We start from the raw sequence: 24,535 nt of genomic DNA, 5'->3' as shown, positions 1-24,535 counted from the left end.
ACATGAACATATCCCCCCCCCCCATCACTAGGGCTGGGTATCATACAAAAATATTCTATATAGACTTTGATACCTAAAAAAAAGAAAATAAATTACAACATTACAGCGCCTACTACATGAGCCCCGTTTTCTCTGCGTGTTTCTATGATGTGTAACGTTAGACAGCCAATCACAGACATTATTAGATTCTGGCAGAAGCATACTGCGTGCTTATTGGCTCACATACGCTGATGAAATTTACTCCTTAGGGCAGGGGCGTCAAACTCAATTTCACTAGGGGCCACACTGGAAATGACGATCACAATAAGGGCCAGACATGTTCAGTTTATTCACATGCTTTTATTTAACAAAAAAAGTCAATTAACTTTGTGTTATTGCACGTCTCATATGGCTTTCTCCCATACAGTTTGGTCGACAAAAAACCCTAAAAAAGTCAGAAAAAAAGTCTCTTAGCCATCGTAGAATTTAGCAAGTCATGAAAAACAAACATTTTCTCTCAGTTGAATTGAATTCATTGAATTTTTTAATATTTTTATTTTTAATAAAATATTATTATTATTATTTTAAATTTTTCACAGGCAGAAAAAATTCTGCACAGCAGTGTTACGTGTTAATTACAGCATGAAATTCCTGTTTTTTTTTGGCGTGGTGCACAACTAGTCGGACCAAAATTTGCTGTGAACCTAAATTGAAATGCGGGCCGGATCATAATTGGTAAGGGGCCGGATTTGGCCCCCGGGCCTTGAGTTTGACACATGTGCCTTAGGGAGTGAAATTGAGTATTGGATGATGAGAAAGATGACACAGTGACTAAATATATTCAAGACCATATGACAAAATTATAAACATATGTAAAAATGACAACACTATAAACCCATCCAGCCCAGTCTCACGGCAGTAGATTAAATTACGTGAACATTTCACGAACTGCCGTGAGACTGGGCTGACCCATCATACGCGTCTCTTCTCTTAGGTAAAGATAAAGGTTTAGGAGCAGGAGGTACTCTTTGATTTGTCCACTAACGTTTCTTTCTCTTCCGTCAGGTGAAAGTGAGAGACGGTCAGCAGATTCAGAGCAGAGTGAGAGCTCTCGACACGCAGTATAAATCTCTGGTGTCTCTCAGCAGCAACAGGTTTTCCTCACTTTTCACTTTTATTGATTCTGATTTATTAAACAACAGATATGAAGATATATCACTCCTTTACACCTTCATCTGTCTTTCGCCTCGTTTCCTCTGGTCTGGTTTCCTCTGGTCTGGTTTCCTCTGGTCTGGTTTCCTCTCGCCTCGTTTCCTCTCGCGTCGTTTCCTCTGGTCTGGTTTCCTCTAGTCTGGTTTCCTCTGGTCTCGTTTCCTCTGGTCTCGTTTCCTCTCGCCTCGTTTCCTCTCGTCTCATTTCCTCTCATCTGGTTTCCTCTCGCCTCGTTTCCTCTGGTCTGGTTTCCTCTGGTCTGGTTTCCTCTCGCCTTGTTTCCTCTGGTCTGGTTTCCTCTGGTCTGGTTTCCTCTGGTCTCGTTTCCTCTCGCCTTGTTTCCTCTGGTCTCGTTTCCTCTCCCCTCGTTTCCTCTGGTCTCGTTTCCTCTGGTCTGGTTTCCTCTCGCCTTGTTTCCTCTGGTCTGGTTTCCTCTCGCCTTGTTTCCTCTGGTCTCGTTTCCTCTGGTCTGGTTTCCTCTCGCCTCGTTTCCTCTGGTCTCGTTTCCTCTGGTCTCGTTTCCTCTGGTCTGGTTTCCTCTCGCCTTGTTTCCTCTGGTCTGGTTTCCTCTGGTCTGGTTTCCTCTGGTCTCGTTTCCTCTCGCCTTGTTTCCTCTGGTCTCGTTTCCTCTCCCCTCGTTTCCTCTGGTCTCGTTTCCTCTGGTCTGGTTTCCTCTCGCCTTGTTTCCTCTGGTCTGGTTTCCTCTGGCCTTGTTTCCTCTGGTCTCGTTTCCTCTGGTCTCATTTCCTCTGGTCTGGTTTCCTCTCGCCTCGTTTCCTCTGGTCTCGTTTCCTCTCCCCTCGTTTCCTCTGGTCTCGTTTCCTCTCGCCTCGTTTCCTCTGGTCTCGTTTCCTCTCCCCTCGTTTCCTCTGGTCTCGTTTCCTCTGGTCTCATTTCCTCTGGTCTCGTTTCCTCTGGTCTCATTTCCTCTGGTCTCGTTTCCTCTCCCCTCGTTTCCTCTGGTCTCGTTTCCTCTCGCCTCGTTTCCTCTCGCCTTGTTTCCTCTGGTCTCATTTCCTCTGGTCTGGTTTCCTCTGGTCTGGTTTCCTCTGGTCTGGTTTCCTCTGGTCTGGTTTCCTCTCGCCTCGTTTCCTCTGGTCTCGTTTCCTCTGGTCTCGTTTCCTCTGGTCTCGTTTCCTCTGGTCTCGTTTCCTCTCGTCTCGTTTCCTCTCGTCTCGTTTCCTCTGGTCTCGTTTCCTCTCGCCTCGTTTCCTCTCGTCTGGTTTCCTCTCGCCTCGTTTCCTCTCGCCTCGTTTCCTCTCGTCTGGTTTCCTCTCGCCTCGTTTCCTCTCGCCTCGTTTCCTCTCGCCTCGTTTCCTCTCGCCTCGTTTCCTCTCGCCTCGTTTCCTCTCGTCTTGTTTCCTCTCGTCTTGTTTCCTCTTTTCTTCCCTCATCTCCTCTCTTCCTCTCCTCTTCCATGTCTCCTTTCCTACCCTCTTGTCTTTCTTCTCATCTTATTCCTCATCTCTTGTTTCCGTCTCTCTGCCATTTTCTCTCCTCCCGTTTATTTCTTGTCTAATTTCTTTCTCTCTTGTGTCGTCTCCTCTCTTGTTTCTTCCACTCCTTGTGTTTCTTTCTCACATCTGGCTTCCTCCTCCTTCCTTCCTCCCCACCTGTCAGGAGGAGACAGTTGGAGGCTCAGCTGAGGCTGTTTGAGTTCTTCTATGACTGTGAAGAGGCGGAGGCCTGGCTGTATGAGCGCTGGTTGAGGCTGCAGACGGCCGGACTCGGAAGAGACCTGAACCACATCCAGCTGGCCCAACACAAGCACAAGGTTCTGTCCACATCCACAGTTTCTCAGCATAACACATCAGGTCAACTACAACACAATAAATTCAGTGCAAATTCAAGTGCAAACATACATAGGAGAGATTTTAGAGAACTTGGCATTCATAATATTTTTACGGAGCACCTAAAGCATGTGTCAAACTCGAGGCCCAGGGGCCAATCCTGCCCTTTCGCAGATTTTGGCTCGCTTTTTCAATGTTTTGATGCCTTTTTTGAAGTTTTTGCGATTTTTGTTTTGGCGCAAATTTTCAAAAATTTTTTCCAATGTTTTCACTTTGTTATTTGATCACTAAGTTACTTTTTGGGGGCATTATGTTGACTAAGCTGTAAACGAAAAGGGTATATGAGACATGCAATAATACAGTAAAAGATGTTTGACTTTTTTGATGAAATGAAAGGATGTCAATAAACTAAACATAAGTTTGACACCCCTGACCTAAAGGAACATTGGGGATTGTTTTTTCAAATAACTTCCAATAACAAAGAAGCTCATTTGTTCACACAAGAAAGACCGTAAACGGTATAAATACGTCCATAAAAACTGGGTGAAAATTCAGAAAATCTTGTGTTTAGCAATAGTTTAGTGAAAATTGTTGTTTGGCTTTCCATGAGCCCACAAATGGATGCGAGACACTTTGAAAATGCTGCACAGGATGCTGCATTATCAGAAGGTTTTTCAGACGTTTAATAACCTTTTTTACCGTCTTTTCTTTGGCGCTCCGCTCTCCTTAACAGCATTCGATAGAAAACTTTTTCGAGAGCCTCAGTTTTGGGTGAACTACCAAGAACACAATTTAATTCTGAAGTGCAAACATACATACGAGAGATTTTTAGAGAACTTGGCATTTACTGATTTTATATGGAGCACCTAAAGGGAGATTTTTCTCTCATGCTTATGAGAAACCAATCTAAGGCTAGCAAAATTATGCTATCAAAGTACTGCTTATGTTATGTGCCTAAAGTTAGTATTTCACATAAACAGCAGGAAATCAGTTAACAGTTACCGTATCATTGAGTTTGTGAATGACACTATCGGGTACATTTCGTTGAGTTTACAGGAAGATGTAAACTTCCTCCTTGGCAGCCATTTTGGCTGCTACTCATATTGGTTTGTCATGCTCACTAGAAAGTTTTAGTACTCACCAGAAAGTATTTCATGCTCACAAGAAAGTTTTAGTACTCACTAGAAAGTTTTAGTACTCACCAGAAAGTATCTCATGCTCACAAGAAAGTTTTAGTACTCACTAGAAAGTTTTAGTGCTCACAAGAAAGTTTTAGTGCTCACCAGAAAGTTTTAGTACTCACAAGAAAGTTTTAGTACTCACAAGAAAGTTTTAGTACTCACAAGAAAGTTTTAGTGCTCACCAGAAAGTTTTAGTACTCACAAGAAAGTTTTAGTGCTCACCAGAAAGTTTTAGTACTCACAAGAAAGTTTTAATGCTCACAAGAAAGTTTTAGTGCTCACCAGAAAGTTTTAGTACTCACAAGAAAGTTTTAGTACTCACAAGAAAGTTTTAGTGCTCACAAGAAAGTTTTAGTGCTCACCAGAAAGTTTTAGTACTCACAAGAAAGTTTTAGTACTCACAAGAAAGTTTTAGTGCTCACCAGAAAGTTTTAGTACTCACAAGAAAGTTTTAGTGCTCACCAGAAAGTTTTAGTACTCACAAGAAAGTTTTAGTACTCACAAGAAAGTTTTAGTGCTCACAAGAAAGTGTTAGTACTCACAAGAAAGTTTTAGTGCTCACCAGAAAGTTTTAGTACTCACAAGAAAGTTTTAGTACTCACAAGAAAGTTTTAGTGCTCACAAGAAAGTTTTAGTACTCACAAGAAAGTTTTAGTGCTCACCAGAAAGTTTTAGTACTCACAAGAAAGTTTTAGTGCTCACAAGAAAGTTTTAGTACTCACAAGAAAGTTTTAGTGCTCACCAGAAAGTTTTAGTACTCACAAGAAAGTATCTTCTGCTCACAAGAAGGTTTTAGTACTCACCGGTTTTTTGTCTGCACCAGAATTATTTTTCCTGATGTCCCTTTAGGGGCTCTGTAATTTTCTTCTACTTGTAAATTTTTTTCTGAGGTTTAACCAATTTTAATTGGCACTCTGGATTGATTTGTGTATTTGTAATATAATCTGATTACATCCTGTAAGGCGTTGGAGGCGGAGCTCCAGGCCCAGGAGTCTCTGTACCAGGGGGTTCTGGTTCGAGGTCAGGACCTGCTGTCCAAACAGAGTCAGCCCAATCAGCGAGCCATCCAGAAGTGGATCCGTACCCTGAAGAAGCAGTGGAGCCACCTGACCGACGAGGCAACGCTACACCGCAACAGGCTGCAGGCCGCAGCCGCCATCAAACAGGTAGATGAAGAAACGTCATATACTAACCTAATACAGTGGACAGGGAGGATGTAGACTCGGGGCTTAAAGTATTCTGGCACAGTGCCGGATCTGCAGCGTGCGGCCATGAGGAAAAAAATAAGTAAAAAAAGTTGGGATCTTGCATGCGGTTTAATATTTTCGAGTCAATTGATTTCACCTACCAATCATATGAGAGGAACGCAGCTCTAACTAACGTTACAAGCCTATCAGAAGCAGAGCAGGGCGGGTTCTGGCAACACAGTGTGATTGAGATCCATATGTCACGTTAGTGTTGTCGGTGAAAGAGAGAAAGTATGGAGCCATAGTCTACAGAGAGAAAGTATGGAGCCATAGTCTACAGAGAGAAAGTATGGAGTCATAGTCTACAAAGCGGAGCTCTAGAGTATTTGCTCTTTAACAGAACCAGCAGAACGCTGCCCTCACAACGTTGGTTCGGTGTGTTGTAGTTCTTTCTAACTACTTTCCTCCGTTCAGTACTTTGCAGATGTGGCGGAGGCCGACTCCTGGCTGGGCGACAGGAAACCGCTGCTGACCAGCGAAGATCATGGAAAGGATGAGTCGAGCACGGCGGCGTTGCTGCAGCGCCACCTGCGGTTGGAAAAGGAGATGGCGGCATACGCCTCGGAGATAAAGAGACTAACCGAGCAGGCGAGGAGCGCCGCACAGCAAACAGCTCTGACCGTAAGTCCTCTGGGCCACCACTGCCCCATGTTTAAGGAGCACGGGCGGGTTTGGTTTATACCTGGTTTTAGTAGTCACAGTTCAGTTCACACCCCGGTTCAGGAGTCACGGTTTGGTTTATATTCGGGTTTAGGGGTCACGGTTGGGTTCATACCTGGGTTTAGGGGTCACGGTTGGGTTTAGGGGTTACGGTTGGGTTTAGGGGTCACGGTTGGGTTCACACCTGGGTTTAGGGGTCACGGTTGGGTTTAGGGGTCACGGTTGGGTTCACACCTGGGTTTAGGGGTCACGGTTGGGTTTAGGGGTCACGGTTGGGTTCACACCTGGGTTTAGGGGTCACGGTTGGGTTTAGGGGTCACGGTTGGGTTCACACCTGGGTTTAGGGGTCACGGTTGGGTTTAGGGGTCACGGTTGGGTTCTCACCTGGGTTTAGGGGTCACGGTTGGGTTTAGGGGTCACGGTTGGGTTCATACCTGGGTTTAGGGGTCACGGTTGGGTTCACACCTGGGTTTAGGGGTCACGGTTGGGTTTAGGGGTCACGGTTGGGTTCACACCTGGGTTTAGGGGTCACGGTTGGGTTCACACCTGGGTTTAGGCGTTACGGTTGGATTCATACCTGGGTTTAGGGGTTACGGTTGGATTCATACCTGGGTTTAGGGGTCACGGTTGGGTTTAGGGGTCACGGTTGGGTTCACACCTGGGTTTAGGGGTCACGGTTGGGTTTAGGGGTCACGGTGGGTCACCCTGGGTTTAGGGGTCACGGTGGTCACGGGTTTAGGGTTACGGGGATTCAACCTGGGTTTTGGGGTTACGGTGGATCACGGGTTGGGTTACGGTGGATCATACTGGGTTTAGGGGTCACGGTTGGGTTCACACGGGTTTAGGGGTCCGGTGGGTTTAGGGGTCACGGTTGGGTTCACACCTGGGTTTAGGGGTCACGGTGGATCACTGGGTTTAGGCGTACGGTTGGATTCACCTGGGTTTAGGCGTTACGGTTGGATTCATACCTGGGTTTAGGGGTTACGGTTGGATTCATACCTGGGTTTAGGGGTCACGGTTGGGTTTAGCGGTCACGGTTGGGTTCATTCCTGGGTTTAGGGGTTACGGTTCGGTGCAGCGTGGAAAAAAACAAAAAATGTTCTCTGAATGAAGTGACGCTGACTCCCTTCCTGTGTAGGCGGAGCCTCAGCAGAGTAAGATGATCCAATACAGCGACTCATCTGGAGACGAGGATGGTTCAGGAGCGGTGACATCACCGCCACCTAGAGATGGGCGAGGGGGGGGCCCTGGGAGCGCCCCCTCTCAGAGTGAAGACAGCAGGGCCAAGGTCCGCTTCAGATACAGCAGAGGTACTAAAGGTCCCCTCTGTGGGGCTGTCATAGATTGATAGATATATAATGTATTCATCCCCGAAGGACATTTTAGGATCCAGTAGCTTAGACAACCTTAACACAACAAACACATTTACACACACATATATCTCACATACATAAGAATAAAAATAAAAATATAAATCACGCACAGAAATGCAATGACCATGATAAGGTTCTATGGTAGACTGTGTGCAATGGTGAAAAGTGAACAGTGCAGTAGATTATTATTAAATATTAACTATGACTATGAAATATTAACATAATAACATTTTAACTGACTGATTGAATAAAAATAAGAACAATATATAACAGGGAATAAGTTATAAGATGTAGTTGTATACAGCAGGGCATGATGGGAGGTTACACAAACACTAAAATTAGTCAAACACAAAGTGATGTTTTCTAAACCTGGACAGTTAACATCCAGTGTGGATTTTCAGAAATATGTATAATACACATTTGTTCACACAAGAAAGACAGTAACAAGGTTACAAAACTTCTGAAAAACTGGATGAAAATCCAGGAAATCTTTGGTTTAGCAATAGCTTAGCGTAAATTGTTGTGTTTGGATTTCCACGAGCCCATGAAGGGATGCAAGACACAGGAAGCTGCATTTTTAGAAGGTTTTTCAGACATTTAATAACCTTTTTTGCTGTTATTTGTTTTGCCGCTCCGCTCTCCTGATACCACAATCCATAGAAAACTTTTTCTGGGAGCATAGAAAAGTAGTGATGCACTGAATCCAGATTTTTGGTTAAGATTCTGCCGAATCCTCCTCCCATCCTCAGTCTGTGGACACAGTAAACACGTTAATGAAGTAAACAGTGACTGTCCTTCCTTTGCCGTTTCATACCAGATGTTGTAACAGCGGTGATGTTGTGTATAGTTTAGGGTCCTCGCCACCACCAGACTAATAAGCATTGTAAATTGAACATGTAGCTGGACTTGAATGGCCTTCTTTTGACTGAAAGTACTGACAAACATCACTTTTTCTGCTCACCAGTTCCATTTCCACTTTCTCACAGCCTGCTGCATTGAACGCTCCACCTACGTAAACACCTTCCCATAATCAACGGCGGCGTAATGACGTCGACCAGCGTAGCGCGTGTGTGCAAGCGTAGGGTTCAGTTCGCTGGGAAAAAAATTCTAATGTTCAGCAGAAACCAAACGCTGTCAAAAAGCCCAATATTCAGCCCAATCCAAAGCCGAATTCTGGATTCAGTGCATCCCTGATAGAAAGCTTAGAAAGGTTTTGGGTGATCTATTCCATTGAAAATGTTAAAATGTGGTTTCAGGTCAGTTTCCATGGGATCGTAATGAAATTGTAACCATTGTCCGCACTGAGCCGGATGGAGACCGAGTTCTGGCCAGAGACAGCCGAGGAAACCAGCAGCTCGTCCCCAAAACCTACCTGACCTTGCTGCCAGCCACCGTACGATCAATACTCATTTACATTACATAATTTATCAGTAACCTTTTTTAAATCAATGCTCTTATGACCTGTCTGTAAAGATGAGTCTAATCATTGTCCTAACACTTCTCAGGCTCCTCCCCCCATCCCGCCCGTCTCCACCAATGGCGCGCCAGAGAGCCCGAGCAGGAAGTTGAGTCGTCCGAGACGCAGCCGCTCAATGCGTCGCGGCACGGCAGAGATCCAGACAACATGGCTGCCAGACCCACAGTACCAGAGAGACACTGTGGAGAGCACGCAGGCCGGCCTGGACCGGGACTACAACTCCCTGTACAACCTGGTCAAGGTGAGAGGGGCAGCATGGGAAATGCAGTTTGATAACGCTGGAGTTTGTGTAAAGATTAAAGGGTAACTTTGGCTTTTCTCATCAACCTGGAATGCTTATTTTCCCGTGTTTTTGTGTCTTAAGTGACTGATGGGCCAGATGCAAAACAAGCTGCAAAACCTTCAATATCCGTCAATTAAAAGTTCTGTTGTTGCCGCTGACAGTTGGCCGCCTCAGATTATTATTCTAAGTGTCTGACAACATTATGGAAAGGATCCCTACAGAGATAGACCTTTTAGTTAAAGAGTAAGATCCTTTTAGTTTAACATGAAACAGCCCTGAAATCACCATCACCAAACTACACCAGACTCCATGTAAATAATCAGGACTTTTATCACCGTAAAACACACTACATTCAAAGTGGACAGAAACTAAATCAAACTATCAAAAGTCATCTTGGTTCATCTTTCCACTGTTCCAACAATCACCACTCTGGTTTGGTTGAAATAAACCCTTAATTCACCCATTTACATGTGGAAATATTCTGGCTCTATACACGCTAAAAGTACTGATTATTTACATGGAGTCTGGTGGGTTTGGTGATGGTGATTTCGGGGCTGTTTCATGTTAAACTAAAAGGATCTTACTCTTTAACTAAGAGGTCTATCTCTGTAGGATCCTTTCCATAATGTTTTCAGACACTTAGAATAATAATCTGAGTCTGTCAGTGGCAAAAACAGAACTTTTAGTGGACGCTAACGGACGCTGAACATTTGTCCTGTAGGGTTACATTACAGCCCGGATCACAGCTGCTGGTTACAACGTTTCAAAGACTTTTGTTCACATCAGTCACTTACACACAAATGTGTGGAAAAATAGGGTCCAGGTTGAAAAATGACCCTTTAAAATAAAGCCTAAAGGAAGTTGTGAAGATGCAGGGAATGTAGAGTACAAATGGTTGTGTGTTTTGCAGTCGAAGACGAGGAGTCTGCAGGAGATGCTGCGTCTGCATCGGTTCTACAACAGCTGCCAGGAGTTTGACTCGTGGATGGAGGACAAGGAGAACGTCCTGAACACCTTCAGCACCGACGCCGACAACCTGGGAGTGGTTCAGGCTAAATACGAGGTGAAGACTTCACTCAGCACAACACATTAACCTAAAGGTGCCCAACCCAGGCTCATGGCAGTTCGTGTAAATGTCACGTTATTTTTAATCTATTGATAAGTGTTCACGGGGACGTTTTTCTCGTTTTTTACGTGGTGGCCAGCACGAAATACCCTATGGGGAAAGGACGCCTCCCACGGCGGGAGACGGCTGAAAAGGATGCCCCATATGCCGGGAGGCGGCCGCGAGGTGGCCGCTGGGGACGCGACTACTGGGAAAGGACGCCTCATACACGCCGGGAGACGGCCGCGGGGGACGCGCGACTATAACGGGATGGCCGTGGTTGGGTTTAGGAAAAACACTACAGGGAAAGGGCGCCTCGCATGCCGGGAGACGGCCGCGGGCGACGGCTGCTGGGGACGCGCGACAGTAACGGGACGGTTGTGATTATGAAGACTACGGGAAACAACGCCACACGCGGGACGCGATCCCTGCTCGCCCGGGTGAAAGTCCTGTGTTGTTTGACCTCCCTACACGGATTTTTGGCTCTTTATACTACTCCCTACCATTTGCGTGCTGTGACCACGAAATAGGCTTCCCATTGAAATACATTACTTCACATTTTTGTGCTTCCCACCACGTAAAAAACGAGAAAAACATCCCTGTGAATATGATGTATTAATAGATTAAAAATGACGTGACATTTACACGAACTGCCATGAGACTGGGCTGAGGTGCCGTAGGTAGGATTGTGACGATCCAGGCCTTAGCCAAAAAATTTTAACATCGACAACTTCTCAGTCCCTCCCCTCTTTCCGCTAAAGCCCAAAACGGTCTCCTAAGCCCCTCCCCCAACAAGGGAGAATGAATGCGTGTGCATGAGCAGTGATTGACACGCAGGTAGACACGCCCCCTGGCCCTGATTGGTGCATCCGAACAGGGAGCTGTGGATTTTTGGAAATCACACTACAGGCTGTAGGTGGAGCCAGAGGAGCTGGAATTATTTTACCTGCTTCATGTAGTTCTACTGGAACATAGGGTCAGTTTCAGCTAATATGACAGAAAGTTAGTTTTATAAGTCTTACCTACTGCACCTTTAAACAGTTTAAAGCCTGTTCATTTGTTAAAACACTTTTTAAGAAATATATGTTCTTTCTTTTGGAGAAAAGAGCAATGTCTTCAACCATGAATGTTAGATATCTCTGCATTTAACATTCACTGAAAACAAATTAATAACCATAATCTATTGCTGGCTCATATCATTTCACTTTTTCGCAGCAGTGAAGCGTGCAGCTTAGAGGGAATTATTATTATTTTATTTGTTTTAAGATTATTTTGGGGGCATTTTAGGCCTTTATTTGTATAGAAGATATGAAGGGGGAGAGAGAGAGAGAGAGGGGGAAACATTATTTGCATTAAAAAAAAAAAATGTCAATAATGAATGATCTCTCTGAACCCTAAAAAAAGTTAAAAGATGTTTTAAATTGTAAGGACCTACTGACATTTTTTACAGAGGGAAATTTAATCCGTTTTAATTCGACAGTTTTTCAAAATAAAACACAAAATTTTTGGGGATTTTAACTTTCTGTTCCAGAACTTCCTGACTGAGTTGGCGAGTGGGCGTGGCCAGTTGGATGACATCATCAGCATGGCGGAGGAGCTGGTGAAGAGCCGACACAGTAAGCAGAGAGACATCCAGGCCAGACAGAGAAGCGTTTCCAAAAGGTACAAACATGAAGCTGAGCCTCTCCGTCCAGAAACAACCACATGAACACTGAGTAAAACTGACAATGTTTACACGTAATATGTCTCGTATTCCGAAAAAGACAATATTCCTTTAAGACAGGGTTTTGGGTTTTAGATGTATTCTTTGGACATGTAAACAGCACATTCAGAAATGTAGACGTAATGTAATTTGCAGCCAGGGTCGTCTAGCAACTCTCCGTTGGCTTGCAAGCTGGAAAAACCAAACTCTAGTCAGGCCAATCACATCGTGTATAGAGTCGGTGGGCGGGGCTTAATAATGCAATAATACAGTCAAAAATACGTCACTTTTTCAAGTAAATAAAAGCATGTGAATAAACTAAATATGTCTGGCCCTTAATGATTTTTATTTTCCATGTGTGGCCTTTAGTGAAATTGAGTTTGACATCCCTGATCTATTAGCCTAGAAATCTAGACCACGCTAGTGGCAGCAAATCTAATTTGCAGCCAGGGTCGTCTAGCAACTCTCCGTTGGCTTGCGAGCTGGAAAAACCAAATTCTGGTCAGGCCAATCACATCGTGTATAGAGAATCGGCTTTGGCCGCGACTCTGGAAGACTTGGAGTTCAGCTTTTCTTTGAGAAAAGAACAAAGAACGGCACTGAAGTCATTCTTAACGCTACATTGTGTAAGAATTTCTCCCATCTAGCGGTGAAATTGTATATGACAACCAACTGAATATTACTTTCTAGCCCTTCCTCCTATGGTGGCTGAACCCAAAATGATCTCTTAGTATCTCCATCATTTACACGCAGCTGTTCTAGCCACTCCAATATTAACTTTGGTCTTGTTGCTTTGCCTTTGTCACGTTGTCGTTTTAATTCTCTTTTTCGCTTCCCTGGCGAGTAATCTCCCTCTGGCATTCGTCACGGTGCCAATAGGTGTAAGAGGGCGAAATGCGGAGGTATGTCCCTCTTTGGCTAATGTATTTTACAGATGGAGGCGCTACATGATGGCCATCATTAAAGCGACTTGCTCGTATGTATTCTGAATGATTCTGAATGTCAGATTCTACGCGTACGAGAATACTTTGATTAGTTGGTGGAAGTAAACACACATGAATGAGCACATATTTGTGAAAGAACAAAAGTTTTTTTGCTAAGAATGAACTCAATGTGAAATTGTGAAATTACACAATGTAGATTTAAAAAAGGAAGATGTGTTCGGAGTTTAAAGTTGAATCTATCAACTAGCGTTCCTCTGGTTGGTTGTAGTGCTATCCTATTGCGTGCAGAGAGAATTTGAAAGACAACCGTTTATCCCGCACCTCGGATTGAGCCCAGCCAATGGGGAGTTCCCAGACCCAACATCTGGATGTGGGTCTGTGTCACTGCCCAATGTGAGTCGAGTGCAGATGTGAGTCGTGCATGCTCAGATTTAAACGGTGTACGGCATAACGTGTCATACTGAAATTTGTGAAATCCATAAAATAATAAACTTTTCTCTTTACAAACAATAACAGAAGATGGAAATCATTTCAAAAACGTTGTAGCAATCTATGATTGTTTGATTGCTAACATTAGCTCAAAACACCATTCCAGTGACAGCCTTTGTTGTGTCTGATTGCTAACTCGTAGCCAGCAGTGAACCAACTTCGTTATGTAGGTCCATTTTTATTGTATTGACATTACAGAAGTCTCTCGTTAGCATCTTGGAGGCTACTTCAGACATTACAGAAGTCTCTCGTTAGCATCTTGTAGGCTACTTCAGACATTACAGAAGTCTCTCGTTAGCATCTTGTAGGCTACTTCAGACATTACAGAAGTCTCTCGTTAGCATCTTGTAGGCTACTTCAGACATTACAGAATTCTCTCGTTAGCATCTTGTAGCTACTTCAGACATTACAGAAGTCTCTCGTTAGCATCTTGGAGGCTACTTCAGACATTACAGAAGTCTCTCGTTAGCATCTTGTAGGCTACTTCAGACATTACAGAAGTCTCTCGTTAGCATCTTGTAGGCTACTTCAGACATTACAGAAGTCTCTCGTTAGCATCTTGTAGGCTACTTCACACATTACAGAAGTCTCTCGTTAGCATCTTGTAGGCTACTTCAGACATTACAGAAGTCTCTCGTTAGCATCTTGGAGGCTACTTCAGACATTACAGAAGTCTCTCGTTAGCATCTTGTAGGCTACTTCAGACATTACAGAAGTCTCTCGTTAGCATCTTGGAGGCTACTTCAGACATTACAGAAGTCTCTCGTTAGCATCTTGTAGGCTACTTCAGACATTACAGAAGTCTCTCGTTAGCATCTTGGAGGCTACTTCAGACATTACAGAAGTCTCTCGTTAGCATCTTGTAGGCTACTTCACACATTACAGAAGTCTCTCGTTAGCATCTTGTAGGCTACTTCAGACATTACAGAAGTCTCTCGTTAGCATCTTGGAGGCTACTTCAGACATTACAGAAGTCTCTCGTTAGCATCTTGTAGGCTACTTTCAGACATTACAGAAGTCTCTCGTTAGCATCTTGGAGGCTACTTCAGACATTACAGAAGTCTCTCGTTAGCATCTTGTAGGCTACTTCAGACATTACAGAAGTCTCTCGTTAGCATCTTGGAGGCTACTTCAGACATTACAGAAGTCTCTCGTTAGCATCTTGTAGGCTACTTCAGACATTACAGAAGTCTCTCGTTAGCATCTTGTAGGCTACTTCAGACATTACAGAAGTCTCTCGTTAGCATCTTGTAGCTACTTCAGACATTACAGAAGTCTCTCGTTAGCATCTTGTAGGCTACTTCAGACATTACTGAAGTCTCTCGTTAGCATCTTGTAGGCTACTTCAGACATTACAGAAGTCTCTCGTTAGCATCTTGTAGGCTACTTCAGACATTACAGAAGTCTCTCGTTAGCATCTTGTAGGCTACTTCACACATTACAGAAGTCTCTCGTTAGCATCTTGTAGGCTACTTCAGACATTACAGAAGTCTCTCGTTAGCATCTTGGAGGCTACTTCAGACATTACAGAAGTCTCTCGTTAGCATCTTGTAGGCTATTTCAGACATTACAGAAGTCTCTCGTTAGCATCTTGTAGGCTACTTCAGACATTACAGAAGTCTCTCGTTAGCATCTTGGAGGCTACTTCAGACATTACTGAAGTCTCTCGTTAGCATCTTGTAGGCTACTTCAGACATTACAGAAGTCTCTCGTTAGCATCTTGTAGGCTACTTCAGACATTACAGAAGTCTCTCGTTAGCATTTTGTAGGCTACTTCAGACATTACAGAAGTCTCTCGTTAGCATCTTGGAGGCTACTTCAGACATTACAGAAGTCTCTAGTTAGCATCTTGTAGGCTACTTCAGACATTACAGAAGTCTCTCGTTAGCATCTTGGAGGCTACTTCAGACATTACAGAAGTCTCTCGTTAGCATCTTGTAGGCTACTTCAGACATTACAGAAGTCTCTCGTTAGCATCTTGTAGGCTACTTCAGACATTACAGAAGTCTCTCGTTAGCATCTTGGAGGCTACTTCAGACATTACAGAAGTCTCTCGTTAGCATCTTGTAGGCTACTTCAGACATTACAGAAGTCTCTCGTTAGCATCTTGGAGGCTACTTCAGACATTACAGAAGTCTCTCGTTAGCATCTTGTAGGCTACTTCAGACATTACAGAAGTCTCTCGTTAGCATCTTGTAGGCTACTTCAGACATTACAGAAGTCTCTCGTTAGCATCTTGTAGGCTACTTCAGACATTACAGAAGTCTCTCGTTAGCATCTTGTAGGCTACTTCAGACATTACAGAAGTCTCTCGTTAGCATCTTGTAGGCTACTTCAGACATTACAGAAGTCTCTCGTTAGCATCTTGTAGGCTACTTCAGACATTACAGAAGTCTCTCGTTAGCATCTTGTAGGCTACTTCAGACATTACAGAAGTCTCTCGTTAGCATCTTGTAGGCTACTTCACACATTACAGAAGTCTCTCGTTAGCATCTTGTAGGCTACTTCAGACATTACAGAAGTCTCTCGTTAGCATCTTGGAGGCTACTTCAGACATTACAGAAGTCTCTCGTTAGCATCTTGTAGGCTATTTCAGACATTACAGAAGTCTCTCGTTAGCATCTTGTAGGCTACTTCAGACATTACAGAAGTCTCTCGTTAGCATCTTGTAGGCTACTTCAGACATTACAGAAGTCTCTCGTTAGCATCTTGTAGGCTACTTCAGACATTACAGAAGTCTCTCGTTAGCATCTTGTAGGCTACTTCAGACATTACAGAAGTCTCTCGTTAGCATCTTGGAGGCTACTTCAGACATTACAGAAGTCTCTCGTTAGCATCTTGTAGGCTACTTCAGACATTACAGAAGTCTCTCGTTAGCATCTTGTAGGCTACTTCAGACATTACAGAAGTCTCTCGTTAGCATCTTGTAGGCTACTTCAGACATTACAGAAGTCTCTCGTTAGCATCTTGTAGGCTACTTCACACATTACAGAAGTCTCTCGTTAGCATCTTGTAGGCTACTTCAGACATTACAGAAGTCTCTCGTTAGCATCTTGGAGGCTACTTCAGACATTACAGAAGTCTCTCGTTAGCATCTTGTAGGCTACTTCAGACATTACAGAAGTCTCTCGTTAGCATCTTGGAGGCTACTTCAGACATTACAGAAGTCTCTCGTTAGCATCTTGTAGGCTACTTCAGACATTACAGAAGTCTCTCGTTAGCATCTTGTAGGCTACTTCAGACATTACAGAATTCTCTCGTTAGCATCTTGGAGGCTACTTCAGACATTACTGAAGTCTCTCGTTAGCATCTTGTAGGCTACTTCAGACATTACAGAAGTCTCTCGTTAGCATCTTGTAGGCTACTTCACACATTACAGAAGTCTCTCGTTAGCATCTTGTAGGCTACTTCAGACATTACAGAAGTCTCTCGTTAGCATCTTGGAGGCTACTTCACACATTACAGAAGTCTCTCGTTAGCATCTTGTAGGCTATTTCAGACATTACAGAAGTCTCTCGTTAGCATCTTGTAGGCTACTTCAGACATTACAGAAGTCTCTCGTTAGCATCTTGGAGGCTACTTCAGACATTACTGAAGTCTCTCGTTAGCATCTTGTAGGCTACTTCAGACATTACAGAAGTCTCTCGTTAGCATCTTGTAGGCTACTTCAGACATTACAGAAGTCTCTCGTTAGCATCTTGGAGGCTACTTCAGACATTACAGAAGTCTCTCGTTAGCATCTTGTAGGCTACTTCAGACATTACAGAAGTCTCTCGTTAGCATCTTGTAGGCTACTTCAGACATTACAGAAGTCTCTCGTTAGCATCTTGTAGGCTACTTCAGACATTACAGAAGTCTCTCGTTAGCATCTTGTAGGCTACTTCAGACATTACAGAAGTCTCTCGTTAGCATCTTGTAGGCTACTTGTCGCAAAGTGTTGCACGCGCAACTCACATCTGCACTCGACTCACATCAGGCAGTGACAGTCTGGCTTGTCAGGCTATGTTTTTACTGCAGGTTGCAACAGTTTACGGCCTCTTACCTGTATACCGTCAGCTCTGTGCGTTACTATGGTTACTGGACACAAACCAACCAGCCGACAGTTTGCAGGGCTGCGGTAGAGATGCACGGCCGAAAGAAAAGAAGGTGAAACAAGATTTTTTTTAAGATTATTTTGGGGGCTTTTCCCTTTATTTGATAGTGACAGTGGATCGACAGGAAAGGTGGGAGACAGATGGGATGACACGCAGCAAAGGGCCGCAGGTCGGACTCGAACCCGGGCCGCTGCAATGGACTCAGCCTACATGGGGCGCACGCCCTTACTGGGTGAGCTAGAGGTCGCCCCAAAACCCAGCTACTTTTAAACATTATGAAAAGCATGGATATCAACAGGTTTTAGGATATGAGGCGACCTTTTCTAGAAGCTGGTTGAAGGAATGAAAGAGAGAAGCTGTGTTCACACGCTCCAACAAGTCCTCCACCGCTGGAACACGCTGATAAAATCCCGGGCTGTGTCTCTTTCCGCATACTTCCGTCAGTACACTGCTAACGTGCACTGACCACTTCCTGCCGTAGTGCCCACTTTCAATGGTTAGTGTTGTCCCAAAAGGAACACCTGTGTTAAAACACTTACCGGCAAATGACGAGCGGGATGAGCGTGGTGAACACGATGAACGCAACACATGGCAGCTGATTGGACAAATGTGTCACGTGCAGTGGTGTAGTGGTCCCTGGAGAAGTGGGTATACTCTCAGTTTTCACCTTTTTTTTTTTTTTTTTTAAAGTAGTCCAGAAAAAAGCCCTGTTTTAGAAACAGTGACATGTAAGACTATGATTTAGTTCACCCAAAAATCTGTCATTTCTACTTGCTCACTATTATAAAATGATCATGACTTGATTAGGAGCAGTTTGTAGTTACTACTGGTCACACAAGCAGCCTGGATGAATGTAAAATGTATTTATCATGAGGCAAACATGGTGTTATCTCTTCTCCTCTAAATGTGCAGTCATGTTGCCACTGGCAATTTGCCAGTAGTTTAAAATAATGATTGATTTGGAAACCACCTTAAAACTTACCTCAGAATTATGTCTTCCATCAACTGGGGTGGCACACCGCCGCTTGTGTTATTTCTTCATCTGTTGTTTGGTCTGCTGCCGTTATCGTAGCCAAGTGGCACCGGCACCTGAGGTTTTTTTTTCACTGGCACCTGAGGTATTAGCGATATTTTCCTCGGCATGACCCGCCCTACTCTGCCTCTGATTGGCTCATCAGTCCTCATGCCTAAAGTTAACCAATCTAATCAGTGAAAGCAGCGAGTACCAGCCAATCAGAGGCAGAGGAGGGTGGGTCATGGCTTCACTATCCTTGAGGAAAAAATGGGCAATCTGGCTCACAGATATTACTGAATGGTGCGCATCAGGGGGGATTTAGAAGTGGGTATACGCAATGCTGACTGAAAAATAAGTAGGTATACGCCGTATACCAGCGTATACCCTGGACTACACCACTGGTCACGTGGGTCTGGCTGCTCCCGAATTTCAAACTGACCGTAATGGCAGCTCTTTCGGAATACGATCTCGTATCATACGAAAATAGTTCAGTTCAATAGAAACGTGTTTCTGAAAACATTTTAAGCGAGAAATAGGCCGTGCAGTTGCTGAATCTGTCTGTTTTTTTGATCAACAAAAGATCAGTTTAAAAGATTTTCGTCAGATTTTGAGAGGTGGCGAGCCGAGCCGACCGCTCCTCATTTGCATAAAGTAGCCTGGATTCAACTGATAAAAAACTTGTCCCTGGTCCCTCCCCTTTCCACTTTGTAGTTAAGATGGCGCCCGTTTAGTGCGAGTAGTGTCCATCGTTCCACACTGAACTTTTCGTTTTTAAGGGGTCATCCTGGTACTTTCAGTGCACTGACTTTTTGCGTTATCTACACGATATACTTACAACTAAGTGTTTGAAGTGTGCAAGTAGGCGCTTTGAGACACAGCCCTGTTTTACACAGCTGCATGTAAACGGGAATATTAGAGGAATATTCACTTTCATTATCCATGGAAACAGCTTAGAGGAATATTGTCTTTTTCAGAATAAGAGCAAAAAGTGGAATATTATGTGCATGTAAACATACTCACTAGGGGTGCGCCATTCAGGAAATGTCACGATTTGATTCAATATCGATTTTTAGGCGATTCAAAAACGATTCTCAATTAAAAAAACAATTCACAGTATGTAAATGTAGTTACTATTCCCATGTGATTGCAGTAGACATACAATTTAAAAAAATAAAATAATAATAACAATTTGGAATTCTATTTTGAATCGGTAGAGCTTGAATCGCGATATGAATGTGAATCGATTTTTTTGCACACCCCTAATACTCTAATACGGGAAATAAACTGGTAAAAGATCTTTGATGAGTGCTGACGTGGATTTGATGCGAGTTGGCTCTCCCGTCTCCTTTCGTGTCTGCAGGTGGGATCGGATCCAGCGACTGAAAGATGAGAAAGGACACGAGCTGTTGAGCACGGCGGACGTGCAGTCCTTCCTGCAGAGCTGCGCAGAGGCCAAAGCTCAGCTGCATGGCCAGCTGTCCGGCCTGGACACCGTGGACGTGGGCTGCAGCTCCTTCACCCTGCAGGCCGAGGAGAAGATCCAGACTCAGACCCTCCGAGACATCCAGACCCTGGAGGCTAAGATCGCCTACCTGAAGAATGTCGCCAAGATGTACGGCTCTGATCTAGAAATGGAGAAACATCATTTATTAAAGTTTAATGCAAAGATTTGTATCCGGTGTTTCCGCAGGGTCTTAAAAAGTCTAAAATTTAAAAATCTAAATTTTAGGCCTTAAAAATTCTAAAATTGGAAATACAAGTATTGTGTTCTAGGTCTTAACTAATGTCCATGTTAAAGTTAAATGCAAAGATTTGTATCTTTAAAGGTGCACTATGAGTTCCTGCATGGCCACTTCTGTTGACGTTCCAAGTAAATTCGAAACAAAACTTGACTAACGGAGTAACTGTCACTAACCCCCTCCCCCAAACATCTTGTCTGTGATTGGCTGGAGTGGTTTGTTGTATTTTGGTGCCCAGCCTGTGCCTCTAGTGTTTGATTGACGTTTACGACCCCTGTGTTGTCTCCTGAGACCGGGCTTTTTCACGGTGTGTTCAGGGGCCAGGCAGCTAGCGGGTCAAGGAGAGATGACTACGATTTTAGACAAAAATGAAATCACGCTGAAACCATGCAAGAACTCATAGTGCACCTTTAAGAATAGAAAGAAATCCCGAAGAAAAAGTCTTAAAAAAGTGATAAAAACATCGGGAAAAGCTACAAATGTCCTTTTTTAATACATGAAGCTCGAATAAAGGCACCGTTGGTCGGTACAAAAGTTGAGCAGGAAAACCGAGTACTCAACTTAAATGTTTGTTGCTTAGAAGTTAAAAGTGAGTTGATTGAATGTTATTTTGTTATTGCCATGTCATTCCAGACCTCTGACCTGGAATAAAAATCAGATGTGGACCTTGTGAGTGATGCGTGTATTTTCTGTGTTGCAGGAAGCAGGACTGCAGTCCAGCCGAGAGTGCAGCCATCGTGGAGGAGGTTCAGGGTCTGGAGGCTCTGCTGAATCAGGTTTGAGTTTGATTCATCATCACAGACTCAAATGTCCTCTAGTCCAGTGGTTCTCAAACCTTTTTCAATAATATTCCCCTTTGAATTTAGTTTTTAGGCCAAGTGCAAATCATTTTTGGTAAAAAAAACAAGTTTATATAAAGAGGAGGAATACAATAGATTTACTAAACAACAGCCTTGGACCTGGAAAACATTTAAATGATGATGGAAAAAGGCGAGAAAAAAAGGTCTTTTTTCAGTTTCAATGGGACTGCTCCGGGGAAAACGGGAAAGCTCCAGTGCCGCCCAAAATTCTGCCTCAAGAATTCGTCAGAATTCGTCCTCTTGGACGACTCTGGGTTCGGACTACGTGCCTCCAATGTTGTTATATTAGTAGATGCCTTTATTTGCGGTGCGAAGCGCAGAAAAATCAACATTGTTTCGGAAAAAAGATTTTGTTGCTTTATTGCTGCGTAATATTTTTGTTCTGTGTGGAAGTACTAATGACAAAAACAACAGTTTTAAAACAGATAGATGTGATTTAATCGCACGAAAAAAAACCCTGGTGTATAAATGCCTTGGGCGTCTCATTTCATTTAGTGGCTTATTTGTGTTATTAATATTAATACGGTGTGAATAAAGATAACATGTCATTTATAACATGTTTCATGAAGCCAGCAACATGTTTTATTATTCACACACCACCATGGTGTTCTGATCCGATAGAGGCTTAAACATTTTACATTTTACAAATGTCACTTTGAATGATCAATTAATGTAGCCTGACCAGTCAGCCCCACATCCAGATGTTGGGTCTGGGAACTCCCCATTGGCAGGGCTCAATCTGAGGGGCGGGTTAAACGGTTGTCTTTCAAATTCTCTCTGCACGCAATAGGATAGCGCTACAACCAACCAGAGCAACGCTAGTTGATAGATTCAACTTTAAACTCTGAACAAGCCATCTTCGTTGTTTTCAAGTAGCAGGGAATTCACGCGGAACCGTTGCAACTCTGCCGTCATTATGTTAAGCCCCGCCCACCAACTCTATACACGATGTGATTGGCCTGACCAGAATTTGGTTTTTCCAGCTCGCAAGCCAACGGAGAGTTTCTAGATGACCCTGGCTGCAAATTACATTTGCTGCTGCTAGGGTGCGTCTAGATTTCTAGGCTACATTTAAAGAGCTTTAATGATGAACTGAAGAACCTAAAATCTGACAACCCTCCAGTCAGCTCTGGTTCATACCGTCTTCCTGTTGTGTTGTGGACCAGTTGAAGTGCCAGGCTGCAGACAGACAGCGGCTCCTGGAGGAGGCCCGCCGGCTGCAGAGCTTCCAGCAGCGGGCCAAGGAGCTGCAGCTCTGGACCGGCTCGGTGCAAGACCGCCTCCTGCAGGAGGAGACGGCCGCAGATGTGGCCTCAGCCGTGGCGCTGCTGGAGGAACACCAGGAGCTCCGGCTGGAGATGGAGGAGCACAGGAGCAGGTAAAGACCATGGGCAGCGGGAGAAGAAGTATTCAGTTTACTTCAGTAAAAGTACTAATACCACACTGTATAAACACTCTGTTACAAGTTAAAGTCCTGCATGAAAATGTTCCTTCAGTAAAAGTCTGTAAGTATCTTCAGGAAAATGTAGTTAAAGTATTAAAAGTAAAAAAAAATCCTCACGTTTAGAAAGTATAAAGGCTCCAAACAGGTCTGTCAATAGAAGTACAAAGTGGCATGAAAAGAAATGACGTGATGATGTTTTTTAAGTCTCATCAGAATGAGAAAGATGTATTTCTAGTTATTTAATTCATAAGATAGAAATCAAAAGTTGAGTCTGAGATTTAACACCCACAGAAAAGTTTGAAATCATTAATTGTAATATATAATAATGAAGTGAAGTCCACCGTGTTTATGCCTTCTCAGATCGAAAGAGTTGGAGAAGTCGGGGAAGTCTCTTCTGCAGGGCTCGTCCAATGGGAAGACGGGAGGTGTCGACATACAACAAACGCTTGACAAACTCAAGGCTGATTGGTCCAAGCTTGATAAGCTGTGGACCAGTAGGAGGGAGCGTTTGGAGCAGGGGGTGGAGCTCCAGAGGCTGAACCAGGAGGGAGACCGGATCGAGGCGGCGCTGTCTGGACACGAAGCCCGACTGAGGGTCAAAGACGTCGGGGTGAGGACGCTTCACTGGCAAAAACACGGAAGAAGCACTTAGAGTCATGCTGCGTTCAAGGCAACCCGTAATTCATGTTTTCACAACCTCCTACCACAGAAAGTGACCTGGAACAGCAGTCAAACCCATGACTTAGTACTGTAGTACTGGTGAACTCGTACCTAGATAGTTGTACTCCCAGTTATAGTTTTTGACGTCACACACACATTTCATTTTATTTTTTTTCATATATATATATATATATACACACACACACACACATGTACATATACACATATACATATATCTATAAAATTAAATGTGTAGTAACACACCAAAGGAAAAATCCCAATATTTATCCAGTGTAATTATTTAATAATATTAAAAATACTATTACAATCAATATTTCCAAAAACTGTCTGACATTAACAACAATGGCGCCCCCTGTTGATGCTGTACAGTTGTGAAACAGTTGTACATTTTTACCCCCCAACTTGCACATTAAGTTTATCTATATATCGAAACAGTTGTACATTTTATTTCCAAATTGTATATATTTTTAAATATTGCTAGTGTATTATTCTATTATTATTTCATGTATATTTTTTCCTATTATTTAATGTTTACTCTGTACGTGTGCTGTGTGTCTGAAATTTTGCCGCTGCAACAATGTTATTTCCCATTTTTTTTGGGATCAATAAAAAATCTATCTATCTATCTACAGACGCCGGTGATTAACGGTGAGAAACAGAAATAAATAGACAATCAAAACAATACACATACGGTTGTGTACTACTGCAGGTTATGTTTATTAAATGAAGCCCAGAATATGTTGCCGACTAGAAATCGCTAGTATCAGCTAGCGCTAGCTAACGTCAACGTTAGGTAGCCGCTAAATAACGCTAGCTAGAAGGGTTTGTCGTGACTTTGCCTGGAACGCTACCAAGTCGTGAGTCGTGCCTTGAAGTCGTAACTTACGGACTAAAAATTGTGCCCGGAACGCTGCATCAGAGCGCATCGCATCATACTCGTACATCTTGTATTTTGTTAATATATGTGTGTTTGTTGATGCAGGACTCGGTGGACAGTGTCCACAGTCTGCTGGGCCGACAGGAGGAGCTGGAAGGCCTCCTGAAGGCTTCGGACCAACGAGTGGATCATTTCACCCAACGGAGCCAGGAGCTCATCAACCAACAGCACTACGCTGCCAAACAGTAAGAGAACACAGCAGAACCAGAAAAGATCTAGTTCAATATGAATACAGATGGACAAGACGCATCTTGAGTCCAACTCTGTGAAGAGTGTGTGTGTATGTGTGTGTGTGTGTTTGTGCGCTCGTGCGTGCGCGTGTG

At 43.6% G+C, this 24,535-nt stretch overlaps 1 protein-coding gene across 1 annotated transcript in view; it reads left to right on the top strand.

Moving 5' to 3' along the window:
- The window catches only part of sptbn5 (spectrin, beta, non-erythrocytic 5), a 137,427-nt gene that overhangs the window by 18,394 nt on the left and 94,498 nt on the right, over positions 1-24,535 (top strand). The window contains exons 11-24 of the mRNA XM_035994943.1: positions 1,045-1,133; positions 2,812-2,965; positions 5,125-5,328; positions 5,824-6,030; positions 7,208-7,379; positions 8,699-8,835; positions 8,948-9,160; positions 10,113-10,265; positions 11,839-11,969; positions 19,912-20,163; positions 20,991-21,066; positions 22,317-22,528; positions 22,955-23,204; positions 24,258-24,397. Coding sequence (XP_035850836.1) covers positions 1,045-1,133; positions 2,812-2,965; positions 5,125-5,328; positions 5,824-6,030; positions 7,208-7,379; positions 8,699-8,835; positions 8,948-9,160; positions 10,113-10,265; positions 11,839-11,969; positions 19,912-20,163; positions 20,991-21,066; positions 22,317-22,528; positions 22,955-23,204; positions 24,258-24,397 — 2,390 coding nt within the window. The remainder of the gene's footprint in view (positions 1-1,044; positions 1,134-2,811; positions 2,966-5,124; positions 5,329-5,823; positions 6,031-7,207; positions 7,380-8,698; positions 8,836-8,947; positions 9,161-10,112; positions 10,266-11,838; positions 11,970-19,911; positions 20,164-20,990; positions 21,067-22,316; positions 22,529-22,954; positions 23,205-24,257; positions 24,398-24,535) is intronic.

Source organism: Sander lucioperca, chromosome 18, assembly GCF_008315115.2.
Source record: "Sander lucioperca isolate FBNREF2018 chromosome 18, SLUC_FBN_1.2, whole genome shotgun sequence".
Classification (NCBI taxonomy): domain Eukaryota; kingdom Metazoa; phylum Chordata; class Actinopteri; order Perciformes; family Percidae; genus Sander; species Sander lucioperca.
This window is presented reverse-complemented; position numbering and strand designations above follow the sequence as displayed.